Genomic DNA, 18,420 nt, shown 5'->3' on the forward strand with positions numbered 1-18,420 from the left:
AACATGGGAGTAGTTTCCTGTTCATTCACATCTTGAAGTCAAATGCCTGGGAGGAAAAAAACCAACATCCTTTCTTTAAAAGAGAGAAAGAGAGATTGACAGTTATGAACTTTGATATTAATCAAATGCTGCAGATGTTGAAATATATTTTTGAGAATAGTCTAGGTTCAATAGTAAAGGAAGAAGTGAACCTGAGACACTGTGAGCAAAATTACATAGGAAAGATACCTTTTTAAATATATGAATGGGTCACTTTCTTGAACATGTAATGTGATTGAAAATGTGATAGAGTTGTGACCCAACTCAAATCACCCATAACATATGTTTTAGCTCTATGTCTTTTTAGTAAAAGAGATGCATCTAATGGTAGAATCACAACTATGTATAATGGTAAAGGATCATGCTAATCATGAAAGAAGCAGAACCAAAATACCCACAGAGAAGGTCCCTTGTGGGGATATCCTTATTTTAAACTGCTGGGAAGACCAAGACCCAGGCCCCTTCTGCACATGCAGAATAATGTACTTTCAATCCTCTTTCACAATTGTTTGCAAATGGATTTTGTTATTACGCGCAGCTGCAAAGTGGATTGAAAGTGCATTATTCTGCATGTGCGGAAGGGGCCCCAGTGATGCAAGTGTTTTAGTCTAATTGTAGATATTTATATTACTGATGTTTGGATTATAGTAGGGGGTTGATTATTAGTCTGCAATTTTATTGGTTGTATTTTATATTGTATGATTGTTGTTCGCTGCTATGAGCCCAGCTTGCCGGGGTAAGGCAGAAATATTTAATTTAAAATAACATAAAATAAAAAGTAAGGGTACTGTTATACTCAGGTATGCAGAAAAATGTGATTTTTAAAATTAATGATGAAAGGAAGAGTTTAAAGGAATTGTTCTCTTCCCTTCCCAATGTCATTGTTGGTTCTGGGTTTCTTGGCCAGGAGAGTGGCACTGCAGAACCACTTGGCTAATGTATATTTTAGTCTGCTGGTCCATGACTGTAATAAATATGTAAGTGATTGACTATATAGGACAACCTCTGGGTTGGTAAGAGGGCAAAGGTCTACTTCTTCTGAAATAAACAGATTTCCTGTCCTTGTGGATCCCCTTCCCTTTATCTAATATTAACTTGCTAGCCCAGGATAGATTGTGAAAACCATTCAATGGGGCCACTTATAGATGAGGTACAGAAATTCAACCAAATATGTGGAAAAATAAGATTCTTTAACTTAACCAATAAAAACGGTACCTGCCCAGAGCTGCTTGCTGAAGTCTCAAGCAGTCTCTCCTTTTGCTGTTTCTCTTAACTCTGCCCACCAACAGCCTTAATGGCACAGATCTTGCTGATATTCTTCCCCTCCCTACCCCTATCCTCTCCAATTCCATATGGATGCATGTGCCCTTCAAAAAATGTTCTGCAGGTGCTTCCTGAGGCAGTGATACTTCAGTGAAAGCATCAAGCGATATGCTCATTCAAGCATGGACACACAGTGGATGTTAAAAGAAAAGCTGATGTGTGATGCTACTGAAAAGATTTGGCTGAGTTGTTAACATAACAATTTATCATCTTTGTCTGCCAAACCCTTCATAAATTGCCGTGCTACTTTTGAACATATATAATTTACATGAATAAGCAAAGAATCTTTCATGGAGTAGTCTCAAACCTGTAAAATATTTAATGGAAAGCTCCTATATGTCATTTTTATACCTTGTTATGAGTGCTACTGATCAAAATATAAGAGAAGGGTACCAAATAATGAACCCAACTTATGTGTATTGTATGCCACTTTTCTCCCTTAAATGCAGTTAAGCCAAAGTGAACAGAATTGTTTGTACATATTTTCCCCCTGGGATGGGCAAAATGAAGACCTCAAATGAAATTATCCAGATGATATCATGCTTAATTGAGGCATGACTCATCTGACCCTCTCTCCCTGTGCCCCTCTCTAAACCCTTTGCATCAGAAAAAATGAAAATGACATTTCCTTTGGAAGCCCTAATCATACAAGTCACAGGGCAGCTGTGGTGCATTCTTCTGGATGCTTCACCTGCAGCCACTATGGGTAGGGGATAGAATTAAGGGCCAAAGTAGCAATGACACTTTTTAAGGAAGTCATGGGGAGCAAGCGATTTCATCTCAGGAAAACAGCGGGGTGGGGGGTGGGTGCATGAGCCCTTCCCCCACCCCACAGTTCCAAACTGAGACTGCCCCTGCTATATAAAATGATATTTCACACAGCTGCTTTATAGTTGTGGGGAGAGTTGGGTCTGGGGAATCCAAACCCGACTCCTAGTGTATCACCTAGTTTGTCCCTAAACTCTGCTAACAAAATGGTTCAGTGCTGCATTATAGCACAGGTCAACAGTAAGGAAAAAGGGGTTTTTAGAACCACAGGAAAGTCTTCCCAACCTCCATCCACTTGGGAAGAGGTGAGATGATAGCAGCAGCAGCAGCAAGTATAGCAAAAATAGAATGCCTGTCCCCTACTACTGCCACAAAAGGAAAATGTTTTTGCATGTCCATGTGGATGCAACCCAGGCGCACTTTTACAAAGAAGAATGGGTCTGATAATGTGCTCTGAGGAGCCATGTCGAGAAAGGGGCACTGCTACCTGTCCCTACTGCATCCTGCACTAGTGTGTGCACCCATGGGTGCTAGGGGGAGGGAGAAACAGGCAACAGAAGTCTAAGGGGAGGACAGCTGGGCAGGTGGCCAGGCAGGGGGCTGGTGCCAAGGAGGGAGCCAGGCAGCATGAATAAGGGGTGCCCCCATTCCCTGTCCAGCTATTAAGCCCCACAGCAGCAGCCCAGTAAGCCCTCTGAACCTGGGAGAAATGGTGGGGAGGTTGGCAAAATACTGAGCTGAGGGAAAGCAGCTGGTGGTGGCAGAGGTGGGGGAGAGGCGGCAGAGCAGCAGTCCGAGGCAGTAGGAGGCAAAGACTGCCAGCCAGCTGCTCACTGCTCCTGTGTGAGGCCTTCCATGCCTTCTGTCTCCATAGAGACAGGTGGACCAGGATCTAAGCAATGGGTGCTCTATCGTCATACAATTCTCTGCCACCCCCAACTGCTCCAAAATTCTTCACCTCCCCCCTACTGTCCTAACATTTTCCACCGTCCCTAGAGGGGGTAGTACCGCCCACTTTGGGAATTTCTAATCTAGTGCAATACTGTCCAGTCTGACAGGTGGTGGCTTTCCAGAGATTTAGGCAGAGTCTTTCCAATCACCTATTACCTGACTCAATAGCCCTTCAGCATGCAAAGCATGCAATTGATCAATGAGCCACAATTCCTGATTTAATATAAGAGTCTAAAAACACTTTTCTGGGGATACAGACTAATAAACTGGGATTTCCTTCTGAGTAGACCTGCTTAGAATTGCTGTCTTGTTGTGCAACTGAGAAAAATAAATCTCAGAATTAGTAATGAAGTGAACTGATCTGGCTTATTCTCACATTGGTAAAGCCCTGGAGAAAAGTCTCTTTAGCCTGGATGTGTGTATGTGTATGTTTGTCGTTAAAGCATGTGGTTTGAGGGAGAAGGCTATAACACTTACTCACAAGTAGCATGATCCTGGGCATATTTGACTTGTAGAAAATAATTCCTTTGTTTTAACTTGGTTTTATTTCTGAAAAATCAGAGTATAAACAGAAACTATGAATGAGAAACTTGGCTTCGGCAAATGTTTCATGGTTTATTTTGGGGCCATATTGTTTTGCTAGGCATTGTTGTTATCTACCTTCACCCCAGAAACCTGATCTCTCTTTTCTTACTGCTGAAAGGACTGGTCTCTCAATTGTCTAAATGGTGCCATGAGCTACATGGTGTCCAGCTTAAAAGCCTTGACGCTGACAAAAAAATGCCGAATTAGGATCAGCTAGAACATTTTAAGGTCAATTCTATTTGCATAAAAGCCAAAACTATAATTTGCATTGGAGAAGACACCAGAAAAGACAAAAGAAAAAAAGAAGCACTTAAACATTACCCAAAAAGAAAGAAAATATACTGAACTGGGGGGCTGCCTGAAGAGCTGTGGAGCTGTGAAATATTACTCTGCTTTAGGGAGCTGCTGTTTTTGACTAGCATTGCCTCATGCCTGCTTGCTTACATTGTTCACGAACAGTTTCTTACACAAAGCACCTGGGTTACTAGTTCATTCACATATAAGGGGACTAGCTGTCTACAAGTATAAACTTCTTAGCATTTAGAGGTTCGGAAAAACAATACACTTCTTTAGGTAACAACTAAGACCCAGAAATCCCATTTAGGCTTTCAAAAACACTACTTCCAACAGTCATGTGAAATGAAATCCTTTCCAAACAGTAGCAGTAGCGGCATGACCAGATAGGATACATTGTTAGCACAAAAACTCTGACCCCAACTTGCACTGTGATATTACGGTTATTTACTGTCTTCCTGAAAGCACAATAGGGCAAGGACCTGATTATCTCTTTATTTTTAAGAAAACAAACATACATTAAGACAGAAATCATCAATAACAAAAGATTAACAATTTCATATATTGTCTTCAAAGTGACTTTCTACTACCAGTACCCAGTGCAAGAATTCTGGTTTTTTAAATTATGATCTATCCCACAAGTATCCTGTTTTCCTCCCCAATAGGGACTCAAAGTGGCTACCAATACCTACAGAGAAAAAGCAAACCAAACAAGAAAGGGAAACAGCGGGTGGGGTGGAGCAGGTCAGGAGCAGGGGTGGAGCTGCTGATGGTTAAGGAGGCTGATCTTCTGCCTGACAATAGGCCCTATCCTCAGACTCACAGCAAAAGCATGAGAGTTCTTTGGCTTGCATCACTGGGCACAATTGCAGATACTTACTGGAAATTCTTACCAGAAGTGACACTGGAAATCACTGGAAAATCTATGGTTCTATCATAGAATTCCTGAGATATCTATTGTTTTCTTTTGTTGCTTTGAAGCTGCATTTTTTAAATAATTCCCACAATGCCCTGCTACCCAACTCTTCTTCCATTGCCTGGCAACCCTCCCTCAGTTCTTTTAAACTTTCAACAGGCAGGGTTGTTTCTGTGTACGTTTATGTAACCCACACTGGGTTGTGCTAGGCCTATTATGCATGCTGGGCTTCTATTCTGTTCAACATAAAAATCCAAGGAGATGTGAGAATGAATCTGTCACATCTTTGTTGTGGACGAATGCTCCGTCTGGTCCTAGTGTCTGCCTCCCCCTTCCCTTCCAATTTTCTTTTGCGATTATAGAATTGTATTTAAGCGCCGCTTCCATCAAAACCATTATTTTCTGAACTTTTAAAAAAATATCTTTTAAAAATAAAAACACATAACTTTTTTTAAAATATCATTTATTTTGCCCTGGATGGCTATTTGCAAGACATGCCTTTTTGTAAAGTTGCATCCTCCATTTGGATTCCTGCAGCAAAAATGGGAAACAAAATGGTGTTACATATAAATGATTTTTTTTCACAATTCTTTGTTTAACAGTGCAGGGAATAATGGTTTTGATGAAGGCAGTGCTTAAATAAGAATCTCTAATGCTAAAAGAGAATCTGCACTATTTTCAGCAGAGAAAACACGCTGCTGTAACTTCCACTGCAGAATGCAGATTGCACTTAGCCCTTTCTGTTAAACAGAATATAACCTGTGGTGATGTGCTACACAGCGATTGTTCCTGTGTTTGCTATTGTTGTTGTCTGAATGGGGGAAAGCCTCTGTGGTGCATCTACAGCCAAGCCTCCTACTTCCTTGTTCTTGCTGATTAGAAGGAACTGTTTTTTCTGTGGACAGGGAAAGCCAAGAGGAACAAGCAAACCCAAAGAAAGCCAAACACAAATTGATTCCCCTCACTTTCCATTTGTTTTTCCCTACAATTTTAACTGGTCTCAAAAATCACGGGGAGAGTTGGACCTCAGATCATGGTGAGTTTTGAAGAAGGGAAAATAGATCTGAAAGTGAGAATCCAACCCAAAAGGAATGTAGACTGAACATGGAGACAAAATATGCATAATGGCCCCTACTCAAAATGGTTTTCTCCCCTCTTCCATATGCACCTACGATCAAGATAGTGGTTTTCTATTTATTTTATTTTATTTATTTAAAACATGTTTGTGCCACCTTTTCAGCCAATCAGGTTTTACAAAGTGGCAACCATATGAACATTAAAACATAAACAATTACATTTCAGTTAAAATATAATATCCAGTTTAAACACATAAACACATACAATAAAAATATAGAAATCAGTTGAAACCACATACAGAACCAACACTAGAAGAAGGGTCAAAAACTGTTATTGAGATATGGTAGACAAAACAAAAAAGCCTTCACCTGTCAGTGAAAGATACCAACAGAGGGATACAGGTGTGTCTTTCTGGGGAAGGAGTGCTAAAGTTTTGGTGCCACATTGGAGAAGACGTTTCTCAGGTGGTTACTTGTCTAATCTTAGATGGCAGGGGCCACCAAAGCAGGGATGACCAGAGTGAGTAGGAAGAGAAAGAGGTCCTTAATGAATGTTGGTCCCAGGCCATGCATGGATTTAAAGATCAATACCAGCACCGTGAATTGAGCCCGGAAGCAAGCTAAAAGCCAATATAGGTGGGACAAGATTGAAGTGATATGGTCCCTACGACCCACTCCAGTCAGCACACTGGCAGTAGCATTTTGCACAAACTGTAGTCTTGAAGGGCAGCCCCACACAGAGCACATTGCAGTAATCGAATATTGGTGTTACTAGGGCATGCACCACAGTGGCAAGATCTTTTCTAGTCACAAATGTTGACTATCCCCTCTTAACTTCTGCCAATGAAATAAAATGGAATGTTCACTGGGGAGCTGACAATAGCCTCAGATTAGGATTATGGAGACCCGGGTTCAAATCCTCGCTCTGCTATGGAAGTCTGCGAGGTGACTATGGGCCAGCCACACATTCTCACAGAGCTGTTGGGAAGATAGATGGGAAGAGGATAATGATGCAAGCCACTTTGAGTCTTTAAAGGAAAGAAAGATGAGATATAAATACATTAAAATAAATACATTAAAATAAATGAAACTAGTTTGCTAGTCAAGAGTTGCGCTAAAGATATAAGACCATCTTCTGAAAAGGGAGGGATTATTTTCAGAGAAAGTACACCTTTGGGGAGACAGATGAGTCCTGACTGCTCACAACTCACAAATGGGAAAAAAGTGATGTTGCATACTTACAAATATATCTGTTCTCTTCTAGGATTCTAACAGATTCAAACAATAGCCAGTTGGTTGTTTCATGGAGAAGAAAAATAAACTACATTCACATCTATGCAATTGGCATGCCATGAATACTGCATCCATGTAAAGAAGCACCAGAGTTAATTTTGGGATCCATCAGCCTTACCTCTTTTTCCCATTTGTCACCTAAAGGCTGCCTACAGTGAAACATGCTGACTTTTATCTAAATACTAGCTACTTCCCTTCTTTTCTCTCATTCATCTAATTGGGTTCTTCATGTCTGGCAATCACATTATACAGTTTTCAGTGTGCAGAATCCTAAATGGAATACAGAATGTGTTGTAGACTAAATTGCACTATGTGGTCAAGGGTAAAGCAAATCTGAAGATATGCCAAAACTACTGAGACAGAGAAGAAGAAAATAACCACTTCTATTTCACCAGCTTTTATACCCGCTTTAAAAAAAAATTGCCAACAGAATTTTCAGAAAAAAGGATTAAAAGAATAAAAAACAAACATAACAATTAAAAATAATTATACTATCAAAATTCCATTGAGAATATAAAAGCCAGCTGTTCATCAGGTATTTGATTCATTAGCTCTAATTAGAACTCAAAGAAAAAGAAGAAAAAGAAGAAAAATATACCAGTTCTTAAGTTGGAGAGTAATTGTAGATCTGGAACATCTTTTTTATGTATGTTGTTTTTGTATCGAACTATTTGTGAGTCTTGTACAGAGTTCTGAAAAAATTGAAACCATTATCACTTTCTTGTGATATTATGACTGATCCTAATAAAAATATATGACACTATTGTTGCTTTTGAAATTCTTCCACAGTCTTTGCCCATTATGATGTGTTGGAGTTTTGAGCCTCATTTGTGAGGTCAGCAAACCATTTTCCAAGATGCATTTCTAGAAAATCAAATTGAAGTAGTTCAAACAAAGCTTCTTCTTTTTTTTTGCAATGGCATGGTTCATGTCACATTGATGCAGTTCAAACAGCATTCTTCCCACGCTGGTTTGTTTTCCTCCCCAGAATTTTAGTTGGAAAGCATATACTGAAGATTAATAGTGTGTTTTGCCTGCTTTTCCAAAACTGCCAGGAAGCCTACTTCCATACATATTTACTCTGAAGCAAGTAGTACTGAGTTCAATAACACCAAACTCTCAGTTAAGTGTGCATATGATTGTAAACCTTAGAAATAGTTCTTTCTAATTATCACATTACATTTTGGGAAACAGTCAGTGCATTACTATTAAAAGAATTCAACTGTAAGTCTGCAGTGGAGGAATAATTCTCAGACCCTGCCTCATGGGGGTTTCTGATCTTTGGGCCACTTCTTCCTAAGTTTTGCCATTACCATTTTAGGAAGTTAGCAAGGCGTGGGAAAAGCCCTCCCACTGACAACTGTGGAATGAGTATATCAGCTTTCTGTAAACCAGACTGATGTTCTCTAGTTCATTCCTAGCTGTTGATACTACAGACATTATTTCCTCACTGACTTAGTTCATTTACATGCTTTGTTGAGTTATTTAGTTAACTTTCCTTGCAAAGAGAAGATGTTTTACAGTCTTTTTATTAGTACATGCACCATTAGTACATGCACCAGAAACTATCGGTTTCTGGTAATTAGGATTGCCAACATCCAGGTGGGGCCTGAAGCTGTCCCAGAATGACAAGTGATCTCCAGACAACAGAGACCAGTTCCCCTGGACAAAAATGGCTCCATGGCATTATATGTCACTGAGGTCTTCACCCCCAAATTCCCTGGTTTCACAAGGTTCTACCCCAAAACCTTTAGCAATTTCCTAATCTAAAGCTCTTCCTTTTGCTTCATGGAATTTTGAGAGCTAATTTAAATGTTGAGCATTAATTCCCAACCCCAGAAACAAATATATTTCACTATAAATTGCCACGCTGCTGCTGTGGTGGCAATTGTCCCTATCACAGTCTCCAACTCCATCTATAGATGTCTATGCAGGTCCAATGATCCCCAGCATAGCCTTTTGAGGTGGTCAAATGGAATCCCTGTTTCCCTTTTCAATGCACATTGTTATATGGTGCTGTCTTGTTTTTTTAGTATAAGGTAATCCTTTCCATTCCACAACGGAACTGTCCAGAGTGTGAATCCCGCTGTCCATGAGGCTGGTTGACACGCACTGTCCTGGCTTGGGTAAGGCAGAACTGGGGCAAGCAGGCTATCCCAGTCAGACAGCAGAGGCAGGGTGGTGAGGCGCTTAGATCGAGGCCAGCTCCCTGGGTTCTTAAAGGGCCACGTGCAAAAGAAGCGGAGCCGGTAGTGTTGGTTTGCCCCCACCCCGCGGATTGTCTTAGAAGAAAAAGGCAAACTCCAGCTCACTTTTAGTAAAAGAGACCTGTGGCGAATATGGGTGAGGAAGTGGGTAAGTGGTGGTTGGATGTGAGGGAGGGCAGAGTGAGGTGTGTGAGGATGAGCTGGATGTGTCTGAGGGTATGTGTATTGTGTGGTAGGCACACAGTGGGTGAGGCACAGAGAGTGAAAGTTACCTGTGTGTGTGTGAGGGGGGGAACCCCACCTGACGTCTCACATGGCAAAGTGTGTATGTGTTTCACTTCCACTCGTATTACCTAACAGTATTATCTATTTACTGTTTTCACTGCTCATCTCTGCCCATCTGCACAAACATTCTAAGCCCTCATACCAAGCCCTCAGGCCACAGACATGCTGCACAAACATTCTAAGGGTGACAGTTAAACACAGCCACCTTCATGGCCTGGTGTGCCAGGAAAAAGACGTTTTACCTGGCTCAGGTATGGACTTTTGGAGATTTGAAGGTCCGATTACCTGCCCGCAACAGGGAGGGACGTCCTGTGAAAATTTGGGGGCAATCCATCCAGCAGCTTCTGAGGGAGACCATCAGGGACAAACACACGTTTAGATTTTTATAGAGAGAGATTATAATGTGTGGGGAAGTATGAACATGGATAGATGCTAAGGTGTTCCTAAGCTGATAATGTAAAGATGCAACACAAATCCTCATAGTACAGGGATGAATAGGTTCTGGTGCTGACCAATATCTTTGTATGATGTTCAGAAAGGTGAAAACATCTCTGCTTTTGGGTAGATGACACATTGCTTTTACTGCGAAGTAGAAGATGTGAAGGTAAACAGGTCCACACCAGAAACTACTAGGCCAGAAAGAATATCTTTCAACAATACTGCTTTGGCAGGCTGACAAATATTACACAAGGTTTCAACTCAAGAAAAGGATATGACTGCTTTCTTTTTCTCTCTTCTTAATGGTCATTTCTCTGTATTATTAGGACATCCCCTCCATAATAATAATAGGAAAAGATTCTTTCTAGCTCATTCATTCCATTTCCAGGATGGATACTTTTTTACTGTTTCTGCCACTTGAAGTCAGGGTGGGCAAAGCTACCAAGTGCCTGCATAGACACAGAGCTACAACCATGAATTTTGATATCTGAACTTTATAATTTATACAAACATGGTTATAAAGTAAACAAACAAAAATCTATCAATTCACTTTACTTTTATAGCCTATTTCCCACTCTGCTTGTCATGACACTTCCTGCCACCAGAGGGTTCCAACATGTATTTCCAAAAGTTTCACACTTCCTTCTAAATTATAAATGGTAACGTGGCTAGTGAAGTGGGGGCTTCTTTCACTCCAAGATTACTATTGAGTCAAAATAATTTGATAAATTTATGCAGCACTATGTCCAGTGCTGCTGTTAGTGGTTACACTACTCCCAAGCGGTTACACTACATGGCCAATTGACCATGCTGGCAGGGGCTGATGGGAATTGTAGTCCATAACATCTGGAGTGCCAAAGGTTCGCCACCACGGCCTTAGGGGCAGTTATAACACCCCTTTCCATTCCACGGGTAAGGCAGAACTGGGGCAAGCAGGCTATCCCAGTCAGACAACACCACCACCACAGCCTTAGGGGCAGTTCGCCACCACGGCCTTAGGGGCATTTATAACACCCCTGTACAAGGACAGGTGTGGTCCCGCATGGTAACATCAGAGAGAAGTGAAGTTCAAACAGGCAGCTAATAGCTAAGGAGAGCTGACATGAACCCCAGCACCGCCCCCCTCCACACTTTTAATGGTGTACAGTGCTATATGTCTCCTGAGTCTTTATTACACTATAACAATCCAATCAATATTGATGACAGGTCTTTCCTGTAAGATATTTTTCCATAAATAGAATTATTAGCACCCCCTAATAAATACCTGTCTTTTAATATAGAAGACTATCAGCAGTTTTCCCAGGGGAAGTTTCACTCAGCTGCCTAATGTGTCTTTTAGCAAGACTGAAGACACTGGCCAGCATCTCCTAATAACAAAAAACAATTGAGATAACATATTGTTTTCACGAAGACACTTGGCTATTGTTCTCATGCAAACTAAGCCTCATTCAGCATCACTTAGATCAGGGGTAGGGAACCTGCGGCTCTCCAGATGTTCAGGAACTACAATTCCCATCAGCCCCTACCAGCATGGCCAATTGGCCATGCTGACAGAGGCTGATGGGAATTGTAGTTCCTGAACATCTGGAGAGCCGCAGGTTCCCTACCCCTGACTTAGATAAATCTTCTATAATGTAGGAAGGAAGCAGAAGATGTGGGACCTGAGCATGCTCTTACCTCGACTTAGTCTCTTCCTTTCAATCATATGCATGCGGGTTCTGCATAGTATTTTTGATTCCTGACCTGGATTGGGAATGTATAACATACTCCTATATCTTTTCCAAACCTCCTTCAATACTTTATTTTCTTAGACACAGTATGAATGAATCACTTTAATATGATTGTAGTAACTTGTATTATTTTTCTGAGACTCAATAAAACCTCTCTGTATTGACAAAATAGTTCTCACTATTCAAAGATCTAAACTCCTGTAGAAGGATCCTGGTATAGACTGGGGGAGAGAGTCTGCTGCTACCCACCTCTTGCATAAATTAAAATTCCCGACAATAATTTACTTGGTTGCAGACCACTAATTTGGGTGATACTGTCTCTGCCCTGCTGACAGCTTCAGTCTTGGAGTTGGCCCAAAATTCATTTTCTGGCTATTGCATAATTAGCAGAGAAAAGATGGGCTGAATCCACATGAAGGTTTTTCTCCACCTTGGTTTTCCAAAAGCAACAGGATTGGAGGGGGCTGGGGGAGAAACATCCACAAGATGTCATTCTTTAACTAACTACTTTCTAAGCTATCCCCATCTTTAGCACATCTTGTCTCAAATTTGATTCTGGAAAGAACATAGTCTAAACTCACTTGCAAGGCATCTAGGCAGGAAAGTGCAAATTGTCAAATGTCTTACTCAAGTCAGCACTATTTTCCTTCAACCTTTTTCACACGAGAGGGCTTTTACAAAACACTCTGTAATTGTTATTGTACTGTTGTCACAATCTAACATTTCCTCTCAATCTCCAACTTTCATTTTTTTTAAAAAAAATTCTTAGCACATTGTTGCTGAGATTTACAATAAAAACTACTCTAAACTTTTTTTGGGGGGGGGGGAGGAGAAAGCTGGAAAATGCAGAGGAAATAATAAATCATGGCAATACATCTCTATAGTGTTATTGTGCTGCAGCGCAAGAGCAATTACTGATTTAAAAAACCCTCTCAAGTGGCATGGAGGTGGAAAATTTTGGCTGATGAAGGAAAGTGAATATAAATTTAACAGCAGATGTTGCTTCACCAGTGCAGATAACTGCATTCATGGCAACAATGACAGGGAAATGGTGAAGGGTCAATGTATATATACACTGATCTCAGTCATCAAAATGGTAGTGGAGAGATAATAGATAGCAAAATGGAGGCTTGATGACAATTATGTTCATTAGGGCGTTTAAAGCCCTCTTTTTTACACTCAATGCAAACTCAAAAAACAGCTTAAAATATCAAAAAAGTAACAATAGGGAACGGTCAGTTTTACAAAACACACGTTACCAAACAACAATCCTATTAACAAACTAATCCACAGGGTGGGAAGAGGGCAGAGCAGGTTGTAATAGCAGCTCTACCTTAGACAGAAACACAGACACTCCCCAGACAAACATTCTCTTCTTCCCAGCAGCCAACCTCCTCTCCAGGGGCTGAGGGGAGAAGCAGAGTAGGGAGGTAACTGCCCTTGATGGAAACAAAGGCAGAGCAGCGGTAACAGTTCTGCCATTAATAGAAACAGTCTATCCCCACACAATCAGGTAGAGACTTCCTCCAATAGGAAGGCCATAATTATTTATTATTATTATTATTATTATTATTATTATTTATTTGATTTAATATACCGCCCAATCCCCGAAGGGCTCTGGGCGGTGTACATCATAAAATCACATAAAACATCATAAGCGTCCATAAGTTATAATAAAACAGCAATTATAGTATATCAATATATCAGGATGGCGTCCTATCTAGACCTAGTCCCTTTAGCAAGAGGGGGTAATGGTCCCGGTGGTATAAGGGAACCATAGATCTTAATGATGGATCCCGTTGGCATTGGGATTCCAAACCTAGGGGAAGGGAGGGGGCACTCAGCGGCTGGTTTCTCTAAAAGCCCGGTGGAACAACTCGGTCTTACAGGCCCTGCGGAAATCCCCAAGGTCCCGCAGGGCCCGGACAGCTGGTGGGAGAGTGTTCCACCAGGCAGGGGCCAGAGCCGTAAAGGCCCTGGCCCGAGTGGAGGCCAGCCGCATCATTGAGGGGCCAGGGATCTCCAGTAAATTGGCCTCTGCCGAACGCAGAGGCCGAGCTGGGACATATGGGGTAATGCGGTCCCGAAGGTACGAGGGTCCCAGGCCGCGTAAGGCCTTAAAGGTCAAAACCCACACCTTGAAGACGATTCGGAATTCAACTGGGAGCCAGTGCAGACGGCGCAACACAGGTTGTATGTGGTCTCGGAAGGCGCCCCCTGTGAGCAACCGAGCCGCTGCGTGCTGGACCAGTTTCAGTTTCCGGATCAAACGCAAGGGAAGGCCCGCGTAGAGCGAGTTACAATAGTCCAACCTGGAGGTGACCGTTGCGTGGATCACAGTGGCCAGGTCTGTGTTGGAGAGGAAGGGGGCCAGCCGTCGGGCCTGACGCAGATGGAAAAACGCAACCCGGGTTACATGGGCCACCTGGGTCTCCATCGAAAGAGACGAATCCAGGTGGACCCCCAGGCTGCGGACAGAGGGGGTCGGCGCCAATGAGGCCCCCTCCCACACCGGCGGCTGGAAATCCCCAACCCCTCCCCCACGGCCAAGCCAAAGGATCTCCGTCTTCGATGGATTAAGTTTTAACCTGCTCTGTTGCAACCAACCAGCGACCGCCTCCAAACAATGCTGAAGAGCCGCAGGGGCGGTGACGGCTCCCCTCTCCATCAACAGAATGAGCTGAGTGTCATCAGCGTACTGGTGACAGATCAGCCCAAAGCTACGTACCAACTGAGCAAGGGGTCGCATATAGATGTTAAATAACAATGGGGACAGCAGTGCCCCCTGAGGCACACCACATTGAAGTGGGCACCTCCGGGAGGCTTGGTCCCCACACCACACTTGCTGACTTCGCCCCCGAAGAAACGAGGCAATCCATTGAAGGACACTGCCCCGGATCCCGGAAGCGGCCAGGCGGTGGGTCAAAAGGTCATGATCGACCATATCAAACGCTGCGGTAAGGTCCAATAATACCAGCAGCGCCGATCCGCCTCGGTCTAGTTGCATACGTAGCGTGTCTGTGACAGCGACGAGAACCGTCTCCGTCCCATGCCCAGCACGGAAGCCGGACTGGAAGGGATCGAAGGCCGATGTGTCATCCAGGAAGCCCTGAAGCTGCTCCAACACCACTCTCTCAATTACCTTTCCCAGAAACGAAAGATTCGAGACTGGGCGGTAATTGGCCAGATCCCTAGGATCTAATGATGGTCTTTTCAAGAGTGGGCGGACCACCGCCTCCTTCAACCCACCCGGAAAGACTCCTTGCTCAAGGGAGTCATTGACGATCTTCAACAGGTGGGGTCGTAGCTCCGCCCGGCAGGTTTTAATAAGCCAGGAGGGGCACGGATCCAGAGGACAGGTCGTAGGTCTAACAGCAGCCAAGGCCCTGTCAACAGCGGCTTCGGAGAGCAGGGAAAACTGGGTCAAACAAGGACCGGAAGACGACAAGGGAGCCTCCAGTTCACTTATTGTAGTCAAAGTGGCAGGAAGGTCCTGGCGGAGCGATGCGATTTTATCTGCAAAAAAGCTCATGAATGCCTCACAGCTAATAGTCAATTGGGAATTTGTAGAACCTTCTGATAAGGAGGTCAAAGTTCGAATTATACGGAATAATTGTGCCGGGCGAGAGCTAGCAGATGCGAGAGAGGAGGAGAAGAAAGCCCTCTTCGCCTCCTTCGTCGCCATCTCATAGGCTTTCATAAACGTCCTATAAGATGTTCGCGCAGCTTCGTCACGAGATTTCCTCCACACTCGCTCTAGCCGTCTGAGTACCCGTTTCATATGGCGCAGCTCCTCGGTGTACCATGGAGCCTGCCGTGAACGGGGGCGCAGAGGACGCCGGGGAGCAACAACCTCGATGGCCTCGGAGAGTCGGGAGTTCCAATCCTCCACCTGCTCATCGAGTGTGCCGGCAGGTTCAGGGTCCCGCAGAGCATTCAGGAAACCAAGTGGATCCATGAGTCTCCGCGGGCGGGCATAAATCGGCCCGTCGCCTAGACTGGAGTAGCGCGGCATGTTCATCCGAACCTTCAGGGCATAATGGTCGGACCATGGCACTCTGTCAACAGAGGATACGACCAAGTTAACCTCAGACCCGAAGACCAAATCCAGCGTGTGACCGGCCTCATGAGTGGGGCCAGATTTCAATAAGGAGAGGCCCAGCGTCGCCATGGATGACACTAGGTCCGCAGCCGCCGTGCATGAGGCGGTGTCGACATGGACGTTGAAGTCACCCAGGACAATAAGCCTGGGAAACCTCAACGCCCAGTCCGCCACCACCTCCAGCAACCGCAGTAGGCTGTCCCCCGGTGCGCTAGGCGGCCGGTACACCAGTAGGACAGCCAACCTCTCCAAGGCCAACCACTCCAGGCCGACACACTCCATGCCGGTGATCTCCGGGACGGGGACTGCCCTGAAAGGAATAGAATTCCGGACGAACATTGCCACACCGCCCCCCCGGCCCCGTGTTCGCGACTGGTGGAGACACGCGAAACCTGGTGGCGTGGCCTCGCCCAAGGCGACGGTCTCACCCTCACGCACCCAGGTCTCGGTGACACAAGCCAGGTCCACTTGCAGTTCCTCGAGAAAATCCCGAAGAACTGTGGTCTTATTATTTATGGACCTGGCATTGATTAACACCAGGGACGAAGCAGGGTATCCCTGAACCAAGCCATCCTCGTTCCTAGGGATAGGTCGGAGGTCAGAAAGCGAACGAGCATATCCGTATCTCGTCCGCTGTCTATTATACGGCCACCGCCTACCGCTGTATTTACCCCGTCCCATCAACACTGGGATCCCTAGCCCCAAACTAGGTGCCCCCATTTCTCCCTAGTCCCCCTCTATCTCCTAACTTAGCCCAACTAAAATCTCCACAGTGGGTAGGCTCAGACCTACTACTAACTAACTAACTAACTAATCCTACTACTATAGCAGGTCGAGCTATACAGTTACCCTACCCTACACAAATATACAATCACTACTCACTATATTAACAATAACCTACTACAACTAACAGTCAGCAAAACTCACAACAATTACTTATTGAGTTGTAGGTAACACAATTAATTGTCCAATGGGAGGGGAGGGGAAAAGGAGCACAGTATTTAGAATATTAAGGAGGGTACTAGGTCATAATCACAGCACACGGTCTGTCCGGCTCTCTCACTGCCGTCTCAGGCCACGTGTCTCTCAGCTCAAGTTGCTCTCTCTCCCAATCTGCCCACTGCGTCCAGGAATGAAGGAAAGGGAGGGGGCCGCTGCCACCAGCCCCAACGTCGGCTCTGCAATGGTGTCTCAAAGCACTCCGTCTCCTTTCCACGCTGCCCAGTCCTCGGGTCCCGGCTACAGGTCCGCCGGGCTCCGCATTCGATCTCCACCGCTTCCACCTGGCCCCAGCTCGTACTTGGAAGCAGGGGGAGGGGTCTCTGCTCCTCTCCGACCAGGCCCTCGTTCTTAGTTGGAAATAGGGAGGGAATCCCCGCCGCTGGCCCCGGCCTCGCTTCTGTTGTATCACTCCGGGCCACCCCGTCTCGGCTGCACCCCTGCTCGTACTCGGGGGGAGGGAGGGAGGGGGAGGGGCCACTGCCACTGACCTCAACCCCGTTTCCACTGGATTGCTTTGGGTTGCTCCGTCTCCACCCCAGTCTCGGCTGGGTCCTCGCTCACCCCCAGGAGTAGAGGGAGGGATCACTGCCACCGATCCCAACCCTCGCTGGGACACCCCGAGCCGCTCCGTCTCCACACCGGGCTGCCCCGTCCCCACGCCGAGGGGCCTCGTCTCCCTCGTCAGCCCCAGCCGGCACGACTCGGCAGACGCCTCCACGGAGGGCCAGCGCGCTGGAAGAACCCAGGGGGAATTGGCACAATACGGCAGGAGAGGCCAGGGTCCAGGGGGAGCCGACGCGACGGAAAAATCCGAGGCTCCAGCTGACGGGCCGAGGAGACGGACAACAAGGAGGCCAAAAGAAGTCAGGCTGCACATACCGACGCCTCGTATCGTCTTCAGCTGTGAGTTCTCCTCCGGTCTCCTGCTCCGGTTTCGCTGTTGTTTTATTCCGTTGCGCTCCGGTGTCACTATTGTTTTTATTTTCGTTATCACTATCCTCCCAAGTACAACCAGGTGGGTAGGACAATCCCTTTTGGGCTGTAACTACAAGGGAGTAAGTTTTAAAAAGCTTGTAGGGACGGAGCTCTGCTGTCGAGCTCCGCCATGGACGCCATCTAATCCGCTAGTAAATTTAGTTGTATTTATCTCATCCATAGGACACCTTCCTTGCTGAAACTGTATGGCTGATTACACATAAGGTGTTTGCTGCATGGTGGAGGTGAATGTCTGCCGCTGCAAAATTTCTTGAATGGGTATATTTCCTCTAGCCCCGTTTTCACTTTCCACTCTCTCCGGGGTAAGCAAATCCAGTTATAGCACAATTTTAATTGCCCTGGACTTCTTCCCTCTGCCTGCAGCCAGTCCAACTAGTCTTCCCCTTCCCTCTCCCTCATGCTGCTTTGCATGCTT

At 44.9% G+C, this 18,420-nt stretch overlaps 1 protein-coding gene across 1 annotated transcript in view; it reads left to right on the forward strand.

The window, feature by feature from the left end:
* Positions 1 to 7,985, forward strand: part of CD200 (CD200 molecule) — a 51,226-nt gene extending 43,241 nt beyond the window's left edge. Inside the window, exon 11 of the mRNA XM_048494052.1 lies at positions 7,217 to 7,985. Within this exon, the coding sequence (XP_048350009.1) occupies positions 7,217 to 7,224 (8 nt within the window). The 3' untranslated portion in view covers positions 7,225 to 7,985. The remainder of the gene's footprint in view (positions 1 to 7,216) is intronic.
* Positions 7,986 to 18,420: the final 10,435 nt, after the last annotated feature.

This window comes from Sphaerodactylus townsendi, linkage group LG04 (assembly GCF_021028975.2).
Source record: "Sphaerodactylus townsendi isolate TG3544 linkage group LG04, MPM_Stown_v2.3, whole genome shotgun sequence".
NCBI classification, from domain to species: Eukaryota; Metazoa; Chordata; class Lepidosauria; order Squamata; family Sphaerodactylidae; genus Sphaerodactylus; species Sphaerodactylus townsendi.